Raw genomic sequence first — 18,172 nt, 5'->3', positions numbered from 1 at the left:
CCTACATACGTAAAAGAAACCTTACTAAAGCTCAAAACACACATTGCACCTCACACAATAATAGTAGGGGACTTCAACACCCCACTCTCATCAATGGACAGATCATGGAAACAGAAATTAAACAGAGACGTAGACAGACTAAGAGAAGTCATGAGCCAAATGGACTCAACAGATATTTATAGAACATTCTATCCTAAAGCAAAAGGATATACCTTCTTCTCAGCTCCTCATGGTACTTTCTCCAAAATTGACCATATAATTGGTCAAAAAATGGGCCTCAACAGGTACAGAAAGATAGAATTAATCCCATGCGTGCTATCGGACCACCACGGCCTAAAACTGGTCTTCAATAACAATAAGGGAAGAATGCCCACATATACGTGGAAATTGAACAATGCTCTATTCAATGATAACCTGGTCAAGGAAGAAATAAAGAAAGAAATTAAGAAGGAAACAGACCGGATAAACAGTTCTCTGCACCCAAATACCGTGGAAGGGAGAGCTAAACCCTCAGAGAGGCAGACACACCTGGGAAACCAGAAGAGACTGCACTCTGCACACACATCTCGGACGCCAGAGGAAAACACCAAACACCATCTGGAACCCTGGTGCACTGAAGCTCCCGGAAACGGCTGCGCAGATCTTCCTGGTTGCTGCCGCCACAGAGAGCTCGAGGGCAGCACCCCGCGAGCGAACTTGAGCCTCGGGACCACAGGAAAGAACAACTTTTCTGCTGCAAGTGACCTGTCTGGTGAACTCAAGACACAGGCCCACAGGAACAGCTAAAGACCTGTAGAGAGGAAAAACTACACGCCCGAAAGCAGAACACTCTGTCCCCATAACAGGCTGAAAGAAAACAGGAAAACAGGTCTACAGCACTTCTGACACACAGGCTTATAGGGCAGTCGAGCCACTGTCAGAAATACCAGAACAAAGTAACACTAGACATAATCTGATGGCGAGAGGCAAGCGCAGGAACCCAAGCAACAGAAACCAAGACTACATGGCACCATCGGAGCCCAATTCTCCCACCAAAACAAACACGGAATATCCAATCACACCAGAAAAGCAAGCTCTAGTTTCAAAATCATATTTGATCAGGATGCTGGAGGACTTCAAGAAAGACGTGAAGAACTCCCTTAGAGAACAAGTAGAAGCCTACAGAGAGGAATCACAAAAATCCCTAAAAGAATTCCAGGAATTCATAAATAAGCAAGTAGAAGCCCATAGAGAGGAGTCACAAAAATCCCTGAAAGAATTCCAGGAAATCATAAATAAACAAGTAGAAGCACATAGAGAGGAGTCACAAAAATCCCTGAAAGAATTCCACGAAAACACAATCAAACCGTTGAAGGAATTAAAAAAGGAAATAGAAGCAATCAGGAAAGAACACATGGAAACAACCCTGGATATAGAAAACCAAAACAAGAGACAAGGAGCTGTAGATACAAGCTTCACCAACAGAATACAGGAGATGGAAGAGAGAATCTCAGGAGCAGAAGATTCCATAGAAATCATTGACTCAATTGCAAAGATAATGTAAAGCGGAAAAAGCTACTGGTCCAAAACATACAGGAAATCCAGGACTCAATGAGAAGGTCAAACCTAAGGATAATAGGTATAGAAGAGAGTGAAGACTCCCAGCTCAAAGGACCAGTAAATATCTTCAACAAAATCATAGAAGAAAACTTCCCTAACCTAAAAAAAGAGATACCCATAGGCATACAAAAAGCCTACAGAACTCCAAATAGATTGGACCAGAAAAGAAACACCTCCCATCACATAATAGTCAAAACACCAAACGCACAAAATAAAGAAAGAATATTAAAAGCAGTAAGGGAAAAAGGTCAAGTAACATATAAAGGCAGACCTATCAGAATCACACCAGACTTCTCGCCAGAAACTATGAAGGCCAGAAGATCCTGGACAGATGTCATACAGACCCTAAGAGAAAACAAATGCCAGCCCAGGTTACTGTATCCTGCAAAACTCTCAATTAACATAGATGGAGAAACCAAGATATTCCATGACAAAACCAAATTTACACCATATCTTTCTACAAATCCAGCACTACAAAGGATAATAAATGGAAAGCCCAACATAAGGAGGCAAGCTACACCCTAGAAGAAGCAAGAAACTAATCGTCTTGGCAACAAAACAAAGAGAAGAAAAGCACACAAATATAACCTCACATCCAAATATGAATATAACAGGAAGCAATAATCACTATTCCTTAATATCTCTCAACATCAATGGCCTCAACTCCCCAATAAAAAGACAGAGATTAACAAACTGGATAGGCAACGAGGACCCTGCATTCTGCTGCCTACAGGAAACACACCTCAGAGACAAAGACTGACACTACCTCAGAATGAAAGGCTGGAAAACAACTTTCCAAGCAAATGGTCAGAAGAAGCAAGCTGGAGTAGACATTCTAATATAAGATAAAATCAATTTTCAACTAAAAGTCATCAAAAAAGAAAAGGAAGGACACTTCATATTCATCAAAGAAAAATCCACCAAGATGAACTCTCAATCCTAATTATCTATGCCCCAAATACAAGGGCACCTACATACGTAAAAGAAACCTTACTAAAGCTCAAAACACACATTGCACCTCACACAATAATAGTAGGGGACTTCAACACCCCACTCTCATCAATGGACAGATCATGGAAACAGAAATTAAACAGTGATGTCGACAGACTAAGAGAAGTCATGAGCCAAATGGACTTAACAAATATTTATAGAACATTCTATCCTAAAGCAAAAGGATATAACTTCTTCTAAGCTCCTCATGGCACTTTCTCCAAAATTGACCATATAATTGGTCAAAAAACGGGCCTCAACAGGTACAGAAAGATAGAAATAATCCCATGCGTGCTATCGGACCACCACGGCCTAAAACTGGTCTTCAATAACAATAAGGGAAGAATGCCCACATATACGTGGAAATTGAACAATGCTCTACTCAATGATAACCTGGTCAAGGAAGAAATAAAGAAAGAAATTAAAAACTTTTTAGAATTTAATGAAAATGAAGGTACAACATACCCAAACTTATGGGACACAATGAAAGCTGTGCTAAGAGGAAAACTCATAGCGCTGAGTGCCTGCAGAAAGAAACAGGAGAGAGCATATGTCAGCAGCTTGACAGCACACCTAAAAGCTCTAGAACAAAAAGAAGCAAATACACCCAGGAGGAGTAGAAGGCAGGAAATAATCAAACTCAGAGCTGAAATCAACCAAGTAGAAACAAAAAGAACCATAGAAAGAATCAACAGAACCAAAAGTTGGTTCTTTGAGAAAATCAACAAGATAGAAAAACCCTTAGCCAGACTAACGAGAGGACACAGAGAGTGTGCCCAAATTAACAAAATCAGAAATGAAAAGGGATACATAACTACAGATTCAGAGGAAATTCAAAAAATCATCAGATCTTACTATAAAAGCCTATATTCAACAAAACTTGAAAATCTGCAGGAAATGGACAATTTCCTAGACAGATACCAGGTACCGAAGTTAAATCAGGAACAGATAAACCAGTGAAACAACCCCATAACTCCTAAGGAAATAGAAGCAGTCATTAAAGGTCTCCCAACCAAAAAGAGCCCAGGTCCAGACGGGTTTAGTGCAGAATTCTATCAGACCTTCATAGAAGACCTCGTACCAATATTATCCAAACTATTCGACAAAATTGAAACAGATGGAGCACTACCGAATCCCTTCTATGAAGCCACAATTACTCTTATACCTAAACCACACAAAGACACAACAAAGAAAGAGAACTTCAGACCAATTTCCCTTATGAATATCGACACAAAAATACTCAATAAAATTCTGCCAAACCGAATTCAAGAGCACATCAAAACAATCATCCACCATAATCAAGTAGGCTTCATCCCAGGCATGCAGGGATGGTTTAATATACGGAAAACCATCAACGTGATCCATTATATAAACAAACTGAAAGAACAAAACCACATGATCATTTCATTAGATGCTGAGAAAGCATTTGACAAAATTCAACACCCCTTCATGATAAAAGTCCTGGAAAGAATAGGAATTCAAGGCCCATACCTAAACATAGTAAAAGCCATATACAGCAAACCAGTTGCTAACATTAAACTAAATGGAGAGAAACTTGAAGCAATCCCACTAAAATCAGGGACTAGACAAGGCTGCCCATTCTCTCCCTACTTATTCAATATAGTTCTTGAAGTTCTAGCAAGAGCAATCAGACAACAAAAGGAGATCACGGGGATACAGATCGGAAAAGAAGAAGTCAAAATATCACTATTTGCAGATGATATGATAGTATATTTAAGTGATCCCAAAAGTTTCACCAGAGAACTACTAAAGCTGATAAACAACTTCAGCAAAGTGGCTGGGTATAAAATTAACTCAAATAAATCAGTAGCCTTCCTCTACACAAAAGAGAAACAAGCCGAGAAAGAAATTAGGGAAACGACACCCTTCATAATAGACCCAAATAATATAAAGTTCCTCGGTGTGACTTTAACCAAGCAAGTAAAAGATCTGTACAATAAGAACTTCAAGACACTGAAGAAAGAAATTGAAGAAGACTTCAGAAGATGGAAAGATCTCCCATGCTCATGGATTGGCAGGATTAATAGAATAAAAATGGCCATTTTACCAAAAGCGATCTACAGATTCAATGCAATCCCCATCAAAATACCAATCCAATTCTTCAAAGAGTTAGACAGAACAATTTGCAAATTCATCTGGAATAACAAAAACCCAGGATAGCTAAAACTATCCTCAACAATAAAAGGACTTCAAGGGGAATCACTATCCCTGAGCTCAAGCAGTATTACAGAGCAATAGTGATAAAAACTGCCTGGTATTGGTACAGAGACAGACAGATAGACCAATGGAACAGAATTGAAGACCCAGAAATGAACCCACACACCTATGGGCACTTGATTTTTGACAAAGGAGCCAAAACCATCCAATGGAAAAAAGATAGCATTTTCAGCAAATGGTGCTGGTTCAACTGGAGGTCAACATGTAGAAGAATGCAGATCGACCCATGCTTATCACCCTGTACAAAGCTTAAGTCCAAGTGGATCAAGGACCTCCACATCAAACCAGATACACTCAAACTAATAGAAGAAAAACTAGAGAAGCATTTGGAACACGTGGGCACTGGAAAAAATTTCCTGAACAAAGCACCAATGGCTTATGCTCTAAGATCAAGAATCGACAAATGGGATCTCATAAAACTGCAAAGCTTCTGTAAGGCAAAGGACACTGTGGTTAGGACAAAACGGCAACCAACAGATTGGGAAAACAACTCTACCAATCCTACAACAGATAGAGGGCTTATATCCAAAATATACAAAGAACTCAAGAAGTTAGACCGCAGGGAGACAAATAACCCTATTAAAAAATGGGGTTCAGAGCTAAACGAACAATTCACAGCTGAGGAATGCCGAATGGCTGAGAAACACCTAAAGAAATGTTCAACATCTTTAGTCATAAGGGAAATGCATATCAAAACAACCCTGAGATTTCACCTCACACCAGGGAGAATGGCTAAGATCAAAAACTCAGGTGACAGCAGATGCTGACAAGGATGTGGAGAAAGAGGAACACTCCTCCATTGTTGGTGGGATTGCAGACTGGTATAACCATTCTGGAAATCAGTCTGGAGGTTCCTCAGAAAATTGGACATTGAACTGCCTGAGGATCCAGCTATACCTCTCTTGAGCATATACCCAAAAGATGCCCCAACATATAAAAAAAGACACGTGCTCCACCATGTTCATCGCAGCCTTATTTATAATAGCCAGAAGCTGGAAAGAACCCAGATGCCCTTCAACAGAGGAATGGATACAGAAAATGTGGTACATCTACACAATGGAATATTACTCAGCTATCAAAAACAATGACTTTATGAAATTCGTAGGCAAATGGAGTGAACTGGAAAATATCATCCTGAGTGAGGTAACCCAATCACAGAAAAACACACATGGTATGCACTCATTGATAAGTGGCTATTAGCCCAAATGCTTGAATTACCCTAGATGCCTAGAACAAATGAAACTCAAGACGGATGATCAAAATGTGAATGCTTCACTCCTTCTTTAAAAGGGGAACAAGAATACCCTTGGCAGGGAAGAGAGAGGCAAAGATTAAAACAGACACAGAAGGAACACCCATTCAGAGCCTGCCCCACATGTGGCCCATGCATATACAGCCACCCAATTAGACAAGATGGATGAAGCAAAGAAGTGCAGGCCAACAGGAGTCGGATGTAGATCTCTCCCGAGAGACACAGCCAGAATACAGCAAACACAGAGGCATATGCCAGCAGCAAACCACTGAATTGAGAATAGGACCCCCGTTGAAGGAATCACAGAAAGAACTGGAAGAGCTTGAAGGGGCTCGAGACCCCATATGTACAACAATGCCAAGCAACCAGAGCTTCCAGGGACTAAGCCACTACCTAAAGACTAAACATGGACTGACCCTGGACTCTGACCTCATAGGTAGCAATAAATATCCTAGTAAGAGCACCAGTGGAAGGGGAAGCCCTAGGTCCTGCTAAGACTGAACCCCCAGTGAACTAGATTATTGGGGGGAGGGCGGCAAGTGGGGGAGGATGGGGAGGGGAACGCCCATAAAGAAGGAGAGGGGGAGGGGATGTTTGCCCAGAAACCGGGAAAGGGAATAACACTCGAAATGTATATAAGAAATACTCAAGTTAATAATAAAAAAAAAGAAAAGAAAAGAAAATATCGTCCTGAGTGAGGTTACTCAATTGCAGAAAAAAACACTTGGTATGCACTCATTCATAAGTGGATATTAGCCAAAATTCTCAAATTACCCCAGATTCAATCCACAGACCACAGGAAGCTCAAGAAGAAGGATGACCAAAATGCAGATGCTTCTACTCTTTCTTAAAAGGGGGAAAAATATCCATAGGAGGGGATATGGAAGCAAAGTTTAGAGCAGCAACTCAAGGAATGGCCATTCAGAGCCTGACACACATGTGGCCCATATATATATATATATATATATATATATATATATATATATATATATATATATATATATATATATATATATATATATACAGCCAACAAAACTAGATAAGATTGATGAAGCTGGAAAATGCATGCTGAAAGGGACTGAATATAGATCTCTCCTGAGAGACACATCCAGAGCATGTCCAATACAGAGTTCAATGCTACCAGTAAACCACCGAACTGAGAATAGGACCCCCTTGGGGGGGGGGAATTAGAGGAAGGATTGAAGGAGTTGAAGGAGCTTACAATCCCATAAAAACAACAATGCCAACAGCCAGAGTTTCCAGGGACTAAACCACTACCGAAAAACTATACATGGATGGACCCAGGGCTCCAACTGCATGTGTAGCAGAGAATAGCCTTGTTGAGGCACCAGGGGAAGGAAGCCCTTGGTCCTACCAAGGTTGGACCCCCAGTGCAGGAGAATATTGGGGTGGGGCAATAAGAGGGATGTAAGGGGGGAATACCCATGTCAGGGAGGGTGAAGGGAGGGAATGGGGGCTTATGGACAGGAAACCAGGAAGGGGAATAACGCTTGAAATGTAAGTAAATAAATACACCTAATTTAAAAAAAAGAAAAGAAATGATCAACATCCTTAGTCATCAGGAAATGCAAATCAAAACAACACTGAGATTCTACCTCACACCAGTCAGAATGGCTAAGATCAAAAACTCAGCCAACAGCAGATGCTGACAAGGATGTGGAGAAAGAACACTCCTCCATTGTTGGTGGTATTGCAAACTGGTACAACCTCTCTGGATATCAGTCTGGAGGTTCCTCAGAAAATTGGACACTGCACTACCTGAGTACCCAGCTATACCTTTCTTGGGCATATACCAAAAAGATGCTCCAACATACAACAAAGACACATGTTCCACTATGTTCATAGCAGCCCTATTTATAATAGCCAGAATCTGGAAAGAACCCAGATGCCCTTCAACAGAGGAATAGATACAGAAAATGAGGTACATCTACACAATGGAGTACTACTCAGCTGTCCAAAACAATGACTTCATGAAACTCATAGGCAAATGGAATGAACTGGAAAATATCATACTGAGTGAGGCAACTCAATCACAGAAAAACACACATGGTATGCACTCATTGATAAGTGGGTATTAGCCTAAATGCTCAAATTACCCAAGATGCACAGACCACATGAAACTCAAGAAGGATGACCAAAATGCTAATGCTTTACTCCTTCTTCAAAAAAGGAAAGAAAATATTCATTAGAGAAGATAGGAAGTCAACTTTTAGAGCAGAGACTGCAGGAACAGCCATTCAGAGTCTGCCCCACATGTGACCCATATATATTACAGCCACCAAAACTTGATAAGATGGATGAAACTAAGAAGTGCATGCTGACAGGAACCAAACTAAATTTTGAATTGTGTTTAGGTATGGCCTCATAGACTCCTAGGTTTGTACAAGCCTATGGGTCCAGAGAGTGGAATGTGTTGGTTTGTATATGCTTGGTCCAGGGAAGGACACTATTAAGAGTTGTGGCTTTGTTGGAGTAGGTGTGTCACTGTGGGGGTGGGCTTAAATACCCTCAAACCTAGCAGCCTGGTAACTATTAGTCTACTAGCAGCCTTCAAATGAAAATGTAGAACTCTCAGCTCCTCCTGGCTGGATGCTGCCATGTTCCTTCCTTGATAATAATGGACTGATTCTCTGAACCTGTTAGCCAGCCTCAATTAAATGTTGTTCTTATTTTAAAAAGAAAAGAAAGGAGATAAAAAATTCATTTAGCACAGCCTGGTCTCAACTTTGCTATATAGCAGAGAATGATCATAGTTTTCTGATCTGCTCTCTACCTCCTAAGAGCTGAGATTATAGACATGTGTCACCACATAGAGTTTTATGCAACACTGAAGCTCAAGCGCACATCTTGGTGCATGTGCCATAGCTCTCTACCAAGTGAAGTACATAATCTACACCAAAACTGTGACTTTCTAAGTATGTGCTCATGCACAAACTTTTCTGTGGGTGTATGTTGTGGTATGTACATATGTGATGATATGTATGTATGCAACAAAGGTCACTCTTAGGGGTCATTCATCAGGTATCATCGACCATGTTTTGGTTTGGTTTGCTTTTTTGAGACAGGGGTTTCTCTGTATAGCCTTGACTGTCCTGGAACTCAATTGATATACCAGGATGGCCTTGAACTCAGAGATCCACCTGCCCCTGCCCCCAGTGTGGGATTGAAAACATCCACCACTGCCAGCTGGCTAGTTTGTTTTGAGCATGGTCTTATAACTTACAGGTATGTTAGGCTAGCTAGCCAGTAAGACCCAGGGACCCTCCCATCCCTTCTTCTCAGCACTAGGATTTTAAACATGCATTACCAAGCCTTGCTTTCTTTACATGGGTCTGGGTATTAAATTTGGATCCTCTCGCTTCCACAGCAAACACTTTATTAAATGAACCATCTCCTTGAACAAACACATAAAATATGAATCGACATAGATGTTAATTACTATTTAACTCTAAGTTGGAAACGGAAAGCAAAAAGAATATTCATTATCCCTACTTTGTGCTCACAGTAAACATCAAAGCTGAGGTATTAGCTCTAATCCCCAATGTTCACTGTGCATGACTAATCATCAGAATGATTCCCAAAGCCAGGAACTTTTCTTGGATACAATTTCTCTCCTTCAAATCCAAATGTGCAGTAACAGCCAAGAAAGCACTTCTGCCTTTGTCTTCCTCGGTCCCTTTTTGTATAAATGAAGACAAATATGGTCTCCTGAGAGTTTGTTTTCTTTACTTCTTCCTTACATTATACCCATTAAAAAAAAGAGTCTATGAACTGGTCCAAAAATTAGTATTTATTTAGCACATGAAGGGAACAGATGACTCTGAATTCTCATATTCTAAAATATTTTGCTTTTATATAGTGAAAACAGTATTAACAGTAATGAAGTCATACAAGTATTAGCACTAACTATGTAAGTACTGCATGGGAATGTCACAAGATATAGGGAACGTCACAAGATATAGGGAACAGGAATAGAACTATATATTGACTCAGGGAACTCAACTCAATGAGGTTTGATGTTCACTGGATCCGAAGGAAATGGGGATATGTGAGTTAAAGCTACTATAGTACCAAGAATGAAGTAGACAGGACCCTCAGAAGAGACATTACAGATGAGAGCTTAGAGAGTCTGCCCTTTGCACAGGAATAAAACAAGCCTCGTAAAAAGGGGGCAAATGGCCAAATCCACTGATAGCTGGTGTTGTGTCAATGTCTTTTACATCAACCAGAGACTTCAGGTTAAAATTCTGTAAAATGGTGGTGAAGAACAAAAACAGCTCCGTGCGAGCCAGGGCTTCTCCTGCACATATCCTCTTTCCTGTAATAACAAAGAAAAGAAAAAAAGAGAAAAAGACTTGCTCCTGAATTGTCTGCAGATTGTGCTGTGAATTGTCATGGAGATTCTACAGTAGTCAATGAGTTGTTCAGCATGTGGATAAAAGACACCCATATCAGGTTCTCAAACCCACACACAGCTCCACTCACCCATCTCCAATACCATGAAGTTGAAAGCTTCAAGCTGCCATTGACAAAGCAAGGTTCTGACATGCCCTCAGGAGCAATAGTGTCTCCTCTTTATGATCAGTACCGGATATTCTCCCTTATGCAAATATGGCATCCCTAGCACCCTGGCCCTGGCCAATGATTTACTTGCCCCAAAAGACTCTACCAAAGGTAGCCTTTGTTCCCCTCCATTAAGCCATACTGCCTCAGGTCTCTTCCACTCCTGGATGTCCTATCTTCCTTCCTCTCCCAGAATCCACTAACACGATCATGGCCAACCTCATTGGTATGAACAGGGATGTAGAGCCAGGGATGGCACACAAATATAATTTGCTTTCTTAACGTGGAAAAACTGTGCTAGACTCTACAATGCTCACTAATATGGTCCAATAAAGAATTATTATATGTAGAGGAAATATATAGTCATTAAAGTGGAAGTTCTTATGGCATATAAGCAGAAAATCTATTAGTCCTGGCAAAATCACCATAGAAATTGCATCTGATCCTAAAATTCGATTATGTCCTCCAAAGTACAAATGGAAATGAATTTCTTTTACCTGCTGAGAATGGCATAAAGTAGTCACTCTTCTTAAAGTTACCTCTCTCATCTAGAAAGTGACCAGGGTCAAACTTCTCTGGATTAGGAAATTCTTTGTCATCATGCAGTATGGATGACAGCGATACTATCACATTGGTACCCTGAAAACAGCCAACAGACATAATGAAAGCTGAATGAGAAGAATTGAAGGAACTCACCTAAACCGATCTACTTGACTTATGAATAAAAGTACTGGATTCAAAGCAGAGCAATGACATTTACACATAAACCAAACACAGAGATGAACTGACTCTAGATCCTCAGCTAGGGATGGAACTTCACACCCACCTCCCTTCTCCATGCTCTGGTTTGACCTCGAACAGAACTCATGCATGTTGTCACAACTGCTATCAGTTTATAAATATAATATCAGTCCATGCCCAGGAGATACTGGCACATAACTACCACCTCTGGTTCTTACAATCTTTCTGCCCTCTCTTCCACACTGATGCTTTATCCTTGAAAGAAGGAAGTGTGATAATGATATTCCATTTAGGAATGAGCATCCTGAGGTTTCTTATTCTCAGTATCTTGATCAGTTTTAAGTCTCTGTGTTGATCACCATGATTCTACGGCAAAGAAAGTTTCTCTGATGAAGTTAAGGAGTCAGTTTTCTTTGTGAATCAGACCTTGTTGGGCAACTACACCCCAGGAGATAGCTACATATCCACAAGTATGTGAGCAGTACTCATTGGACTCAATGTTGGTTTTTTGTTGTTGTTGTCCTTGTTGTTGTCATTGTTGTTGTTTTTTAAGAAGACACAAAATTGATGACATTAGTTTAATGCTAGTAGCAACAGCTTTGCTAATTTCATCTCCATTAGCAGTTAAAAAATTGAGTTGAAGGACTGAACACACTCTAGATATTACCAAGGTTAGACACCGGAGTCTGCCCTCACTGCTGTATTTATCACTTCTATTCTCATTTAACTCATATTGGCTATGGTTTTAGATGGAAATCTATGTTTATTCTGGAAAAGTCAGGATAATTGATAATCCTTTGCTTCAGCTTTCGTTAAATGAAGATCTGATATAATTAGTGATAACTTTGAATATGCCATTGAAGGTATATCATGACTTTTTGACCACTTATCATATATACTATATGCTGCTTATAATTTGATTATCACAGATGACCCCTACATTAAAAAGTACAAGAGAAATGAACACACATCATTCCACAACTCAGAATGATCAATTCAAGCACAGATTATCAATTAGTTGTACTAAGAGTGTTGTGCCCACTAAGTCCCAAAAGCTCCAGAGAATATAGCCCCACACCCATGCAGATGCTGATGACCCTCATCAAACCCAGAAAGTCATAAAACAAAACAGTAAGATATAAGAGTGGGAAGGGAAATTGTTAGAAGGGCTTTAGTGGAAGTCAGAGGAGATAAGGAAAGAGAGAGAGGATAAGTGTGCTCAGGCTGCATTATAGACATGAGAAATTGTCAAAACTAGATTTATCTTTAAAATGTTTAATTTTATAAGCTGTGGGTAAATTATTTAGAAAATAGAATACTCAGGCAATGATTGTCAAATAATAATTAAAATTCTTGATAAATTATTTGGAAAATAGGATACCCAAAGATTAAATTTCACATGAAAGAAGACAGGACAAAAGGCTTTGATTCTTCAAAACAATTGCTGTATCAAAAAAATCTTAATAGAAAGGTTCTCAATTTTAGAGAATGAAACTGAGGACTCCTTCCTTTGCTGCACTATGAGAAGTTTTCAAATCTATAAGAAAAAATCTTGGTATAACTAGAAAATGTTATCTTAAGCTATATAGAGGAAAATAGTATATTCATAATTTCTTCAGTGTGAATGTACTTATCAAATTGTAGCAGAACGTTTTCAATCTTGGGAAACATACATTAAAGTTTTTAGCTATTAAGTGTGATAGGTTTATAAACTAAAATATAGTTCTACACACTTTTATATCCCAAATGCATATGAAATATAAAAACAGACTTATATATCCCTTTATTTGCTTTTTAAAAAGATATTCTCCTAGTTATTTCAGTTATCAGCTTGACAAAACCCAGAGTTATGAGAGAGAACTTCATTGGTTGGGTATAAGTATCTGCATCTGTCTCTGTCAGCTCTTTGTTGGGCCTCTTGGAACTCAGCCATGCTAGACTCCTGTCTGTAAGCACACCATAGCATCAGTAATAGTGTCAGGCCTTGAAGGCTCTCCTTGAGATGGATTCTAAGTTGGGGCGGTCACTGGACCTCCTCTACCTCAGGATCTTCTCCATTTTTGTCCCTGCAGTTCTTTTAGACAGGAACAATTCTGGGTCAGAGTTTTTCACTGTGGGAAGGCAACCCCATCCATCTCCCCACTGTTGGGCATTTCATTTAAGGGTCAGTTCCTCTGACTCCTGAGATTCTCTCACCTCCCAAGTCTCTGGTACATTCTAGAGAATCCCCCTAACTACCACCCTCTGATATTGTATATTTCCTTTCATTCTGCTGGCCCTCGGGGCTTCTCTACTGTTCTACCACCACCACCTACCAATACCTAATCATGTGGGGGATCCTGTGGTTAAATTAGGGAAAGGCTGGAAGGAGTTAAGGAGGGGGGAAACCAGCAATCTCAACTAACCTGGACCACTGAGATCTCTGAGACACTGACCGGGCAGTGTACACTAGCTAGCCCAGGGCCCCAGACACATATAGTAGAGAACTGCCTGGTCTTGCCTCGGAGAAAGAATACACTGCTAACCCTGGATAAACTTGAGGACTCAGGGAGTGGAAGACCTGGCGGGATGAGTTGGGGATGGGATGAGACATCCTCACAGAGCCAGAAGGAGAGAGAAATGGGATGAGGAAGTGTCAGAGGGTGGACCAGGAGGGAGATAACAACTGGACTGGAAAAAATAAAGATAAATATTTTTTTAAAAAAGAGGAACTTCAAATGAAAAATTGTTTTGTTCAGATTGGCCTAATAGTATGCCTGTCTTGACTGATAGTTTATGTAAAAGGATCCAGCAAACTGTGACTGGTGCCAGAAAAGTGAGCCTGGGTTGGATAATAAAGCTGTCTCAACACTACCCACGAAAAGAACACCAGCAAGCAGCATTGCTCCAAGGCTTCTGCTTTAAGTCCATGCCCTGGAAGAGTGACTGCTCTTCTAGAGTTCCTGACCTAACTTTCCTCAATGATGGACTCTGACCTGTAAGATTAAATAAACTCTTTTGTCCCCAAGTTGCCCTTAGTCATGGAGTTTATAACAGCAACAAAATATCATGCTAGTAATCATTAATGAAAAGTTAGAAACTCAATAATTCTAAGATTATGTTATTAAAGAGCTATACTTTTGCTTTTAAGACATTTTTACATATTATTACTTTTAATTATCTTCTTAGAAATTTGCAACAATATGGGAAACCACAATGTGAATTTGGAAACTTCATCAACGCTGAGATGCAATGTGAAACAAGCTTACCTTGGGAATGAAGTAGTTTCTGAATTTTATATCACGTGTCACTAAATGAGGCAGGTTTGTGGGGACAAGGTCAATATATCTCTGGATCTCATGCACTACAGCATCCGTGTAGGGCATCTGGCTCCTGTCTTTCATGCAGGGGCTCCGGTTTCTGCCAATTACACGTTCTATCTCTTCCTGGACTTTAGCTAGTAAGACAAAGAAAATGATGTCATTGGAGAAAACTGGCACAACTGCCACATGTCAGTGTAGCATGGAGCATGAGAAAGTGTCCCAAAAGCATCATAGGCCTAAGTCCACCTACACTTTTAATGCCATAGGGAAATAGAACCTAAAAAACAGGCACTTACTAAGTAGATATACTTGTATATATTATCATACAGGATAATGAATGCAAATAAGATGTATTTGCATTCACTATACAGATGCCTTACAAGTATGAACTAAGAAATTACTGTCCCTGTCCCTGCAAAGACAAAAAAGCAGAAAGTGAGACTTAGTGTCATAAATACTTTCCAAAACAGACAAATTAAAACGCAGGAGAGCTGACTATTGAATTCTGCCAAGACAAGGTAAGCAAGTCCTTCACAACTCCGACTTTACAAATATGTCTGTCAGATATACTGGGCCAGAAGGCTGAAGACAGATACTCTAACTTTATAGAGATTGCTGGGTAGCTGTCCAGGCAGCCAGCTGTTTGTCAATTCTTGGTCTAGGAAGCTGCTTGCCTTCACATCCTACTTACTCAGGTAATATTCACTCTTTCTCAGGTCTCTGATGAGGTTAAAGACTAGTTATAGTCTCGCAATTAAGCTTAAGTTGTATAGGATTTAAGAAGATGTTTTATATCTAAAAGGATGTTTTGAGGTTTGTAATAATAGTTAGAAATTGAGATAAATACAAAACCATAAAATAGCCAAGATATGATAGATAAGTAAATATTTTCTATAATCGCAAAATACTATATACTTGTCATTATAAATGTAAATCTTACCTTATGGTTTTCATAATTGTTTCCTAATTGTCATATTTGTGTACAGATTTTGTTTAAAAGAGAAAGCCTTTTATTGGATGAAAAGGGGTAACTGTAGAGAAATTATCTTGTGTCTGTGGCACCTGTCAATAATAAATTTGATGGCCTATAGCTTAGGAAGGAAATAGGAAGTGAGACACTCAGAAGGCTGAGTGGGTGCTGGGACTATGCCAGGTGTGGGATATTTGGCCAAGAAGATATGATGAGATGGACATGTAGTACCTGAGCACTAGTAACAAGTCACACTGCAGAACATAGACTAGAATAAATGGGTTATTTTAAGTTATGACTCAGTCAGAGAAGTTTTTAGCCCTATAGCCAGGGTGTTTCTAAATATAAAAAAGAGTTAGTGCCATATCAAATTATCATAAGGTAGTAATTGAATTCTCCTGGCTGATGGATGTGTGTGTGATCTTATCTGAAAATTCCCATTGGTTGTCCCATTTGCCAAATGCAATAAACTCACTTTGAAACATTCTTTTTTTAAAGAATTATTTATTTATTTTTAGGCATATGAGTACACTGTAGCTGTCCTCAGACACATCACAATAGGGAATCAGATCCCTTTACATGGTTGCGAGTCACCATGTGCTTGCTGGGAACTGAACTCAGGACCTCCGGAAGAGTAGTCAGTGCTCTCAACCTCTATGCCATCTCTCCAACCCTTCTTTGGAACATCTTGAAGTATCTTAGGCAATTTATGTTCACATCCAGAGGTACTTCTGTTTCTATTGTTTTGCTATACTATTTACAAACAATTTCTCAAAGTCCCTTCTAAAAGAGATGATGAATCACATATTTATATATACATATAAAATAAACAATATACCCAAATAGACACTCCTCTCTGTCTGTCTGTCTCTCTCTCTGTCTGTCTCTTTGTTCTGCTCTCTCTTGCATACACTCTCTCTCATGTAGCCACATACCCTCTCTCTCCTACCGTACAATTATAATTTTTCTCATATATATGCTCATTCTTATATCACTTTAATATTATGAATATTTCTTACAGGTAATATTTCTTGCATTATATGATTTATACATTCTTGGACACAAAAGAACTTATTTAAATTCCCAATATTAGATAATAGCTTTAAATTATCATAAATGCTCAAGTTTGCAGATTATTTTTGATTATCTAGATATAATTACCTAAGGATGATTTTAATTATCAGAATTTATCGGGTTGTCACTCATATCTCTCTTCTGTCTAAGATTCCTCATACCCACATATTCTACTGTCTCTCCTAAAGCCAGAATAGGAGGTATTGTTATGAGAAACCCTGGCACGGGGTTGGGGATTTAGCTCAGTGGTAGAGCGCTTGCCTAGGAAGCGCAAGGCCCTGGGTTCGGTCCCCAGCTCCGGAAAAAAAAGAACCAAAAAAAGAGAAACCCTGGCACTGCCCCTGAGTGCCTCCTCTACATGGGTCACTCACCACTCTCACATGTGTGGACCTATTGATAAGTGGATATTAGCCAAAAAGCTCAATTACCCACAATCCACAGACCACAGGAAGCTAAAGAAGAAGGATGACCAAAATGCAGATGCTCCCACTCCTTAAAAGGGGGGGGGGGAATCCATGAGAGGGGGTATGGAAGCAACATTTAGAGCAGCGACACAAGGAATGACCATTCAGAGCCTGACCCACATGTGGTCCATATATATACAGCCACCAAAACTAGATAAGATTGATGAAGCTAAAAAATGCATGCTGAGAGGAACCGGATATAGATTTCTCCTGAGGGACACATCCAGAGCATGTCCAATACAGAGGTCAATGCTTGCAGCAAACCACCGAACTGACCAGAGTACTCCCTTGGGGGTAATTAGAGGAAGTACTGAAAGAGTTGAAGGAGCTTGCAACCCCATAAGAACAACAATGCCAACCAAACAGAGCTTCGAGGATCTAAACACTACCAAAAGACTATACATGAACTGACCCAGGGCTCCAACTTCATATGTAGCAGAGAATAGCCTTGTTGGGGTACTAAGGAAAGGAAGCCAGGAAGCCCTTGGTCCTGCCAAGGTTGGACCCCTAATGAAGGGGAATATGGGGAGGGGGCAGTAAGGAGGATGTATGGGGGAATACACGTATGGGGAGGAGGAGAGGAGGGGACAGGGGCTTATGGACAGGAAACTGGGAAGGGGAATAACATTTGAAATGTAAGTAAAGAAATATATCAAACCTCGATGATCCAGGCCTGCAGCTCACTGCTCCCAAACCCCGTGGGAGAGAGAGCTCACCGCCTGGACAGGTGGGCACTCCTGAGACTGCAGAGCAGAAGAGACCACCAATACTGCCCACCTCTGCCGACATTCCCGGCCCAAGAGGAAACTATACACGGCCTCTGGGAAACGGTAGATAGGGGCACTGGAGCTGCAGGTCCCCTGCACAGGAGACACCGCTGGAACCTGAAGGGAGTGGATTAACAGTTCTCTGCACCCAAATCCCGAGGGAGGGAGAGCTAAACCTTCAGAGAGGGAGA

General features: G+C 40.2%; 1 protein-coding gene across 2 annotated transcripts in view; it reads right to left on the bottom strand.

Moving 5' to 3' along the window:
- Window positions 1-9,872: 9,872 nt before the first annotated feature.
- The window catches only part of Cyp2c11 (cytochrome P450, subfamily 2, polypeptide 11), a 36,229-nt gene continuing 27,929 nt past the window's right edge, over window positions 9,873-18,172 (bottom strand). The window contains exons 7-9 of one of the 2 annotated variants that reach the window (XM_087653668.1): window positions 14,653-14,840; window positions 11,161-11,302; window positions 9,873-10,418 (exon numbers count right to left, since the gene is read on the bottom strand). In XM_087653668.1, coding sequence (XP_087509794.1) covers window positions 10,207-10,418; window positions 11,161-11,302; window positions 14,653-14,840 — 542 coding nt within the window. In that variant the 3' untranslated portion in view covers window positions 9,873-10,206. The remainder of the gene's footprint in view (window positions 10,419-11,160; window positions 11,303-14,652; window positions 14,841-18,172) is intronic. The other variant, NM_019184.2, reaches the window with a different exon arrangement.

This window comes from Rattus norvegicus, chromosome 1, assembly GCF_021556685.1.
Source record: "Rattus norvegicus strain SHRSP/BbbUtx chromosome 1, alternate assembly SHRSP_T2T, whole genome shotgun sequence".
In the NCBI taxonomy this organism is placed as follows: Eukaryota; Metazoa; Chordata; class Mammalia; order Rodentia; family Muridae; genus Rattus; species Rattus norvegicus.
The sequence above is the reverse complement of the archived record's forward strand: the minus strand, read 5'-3'. Positions and strand labels throughout refer to the sequence as shown.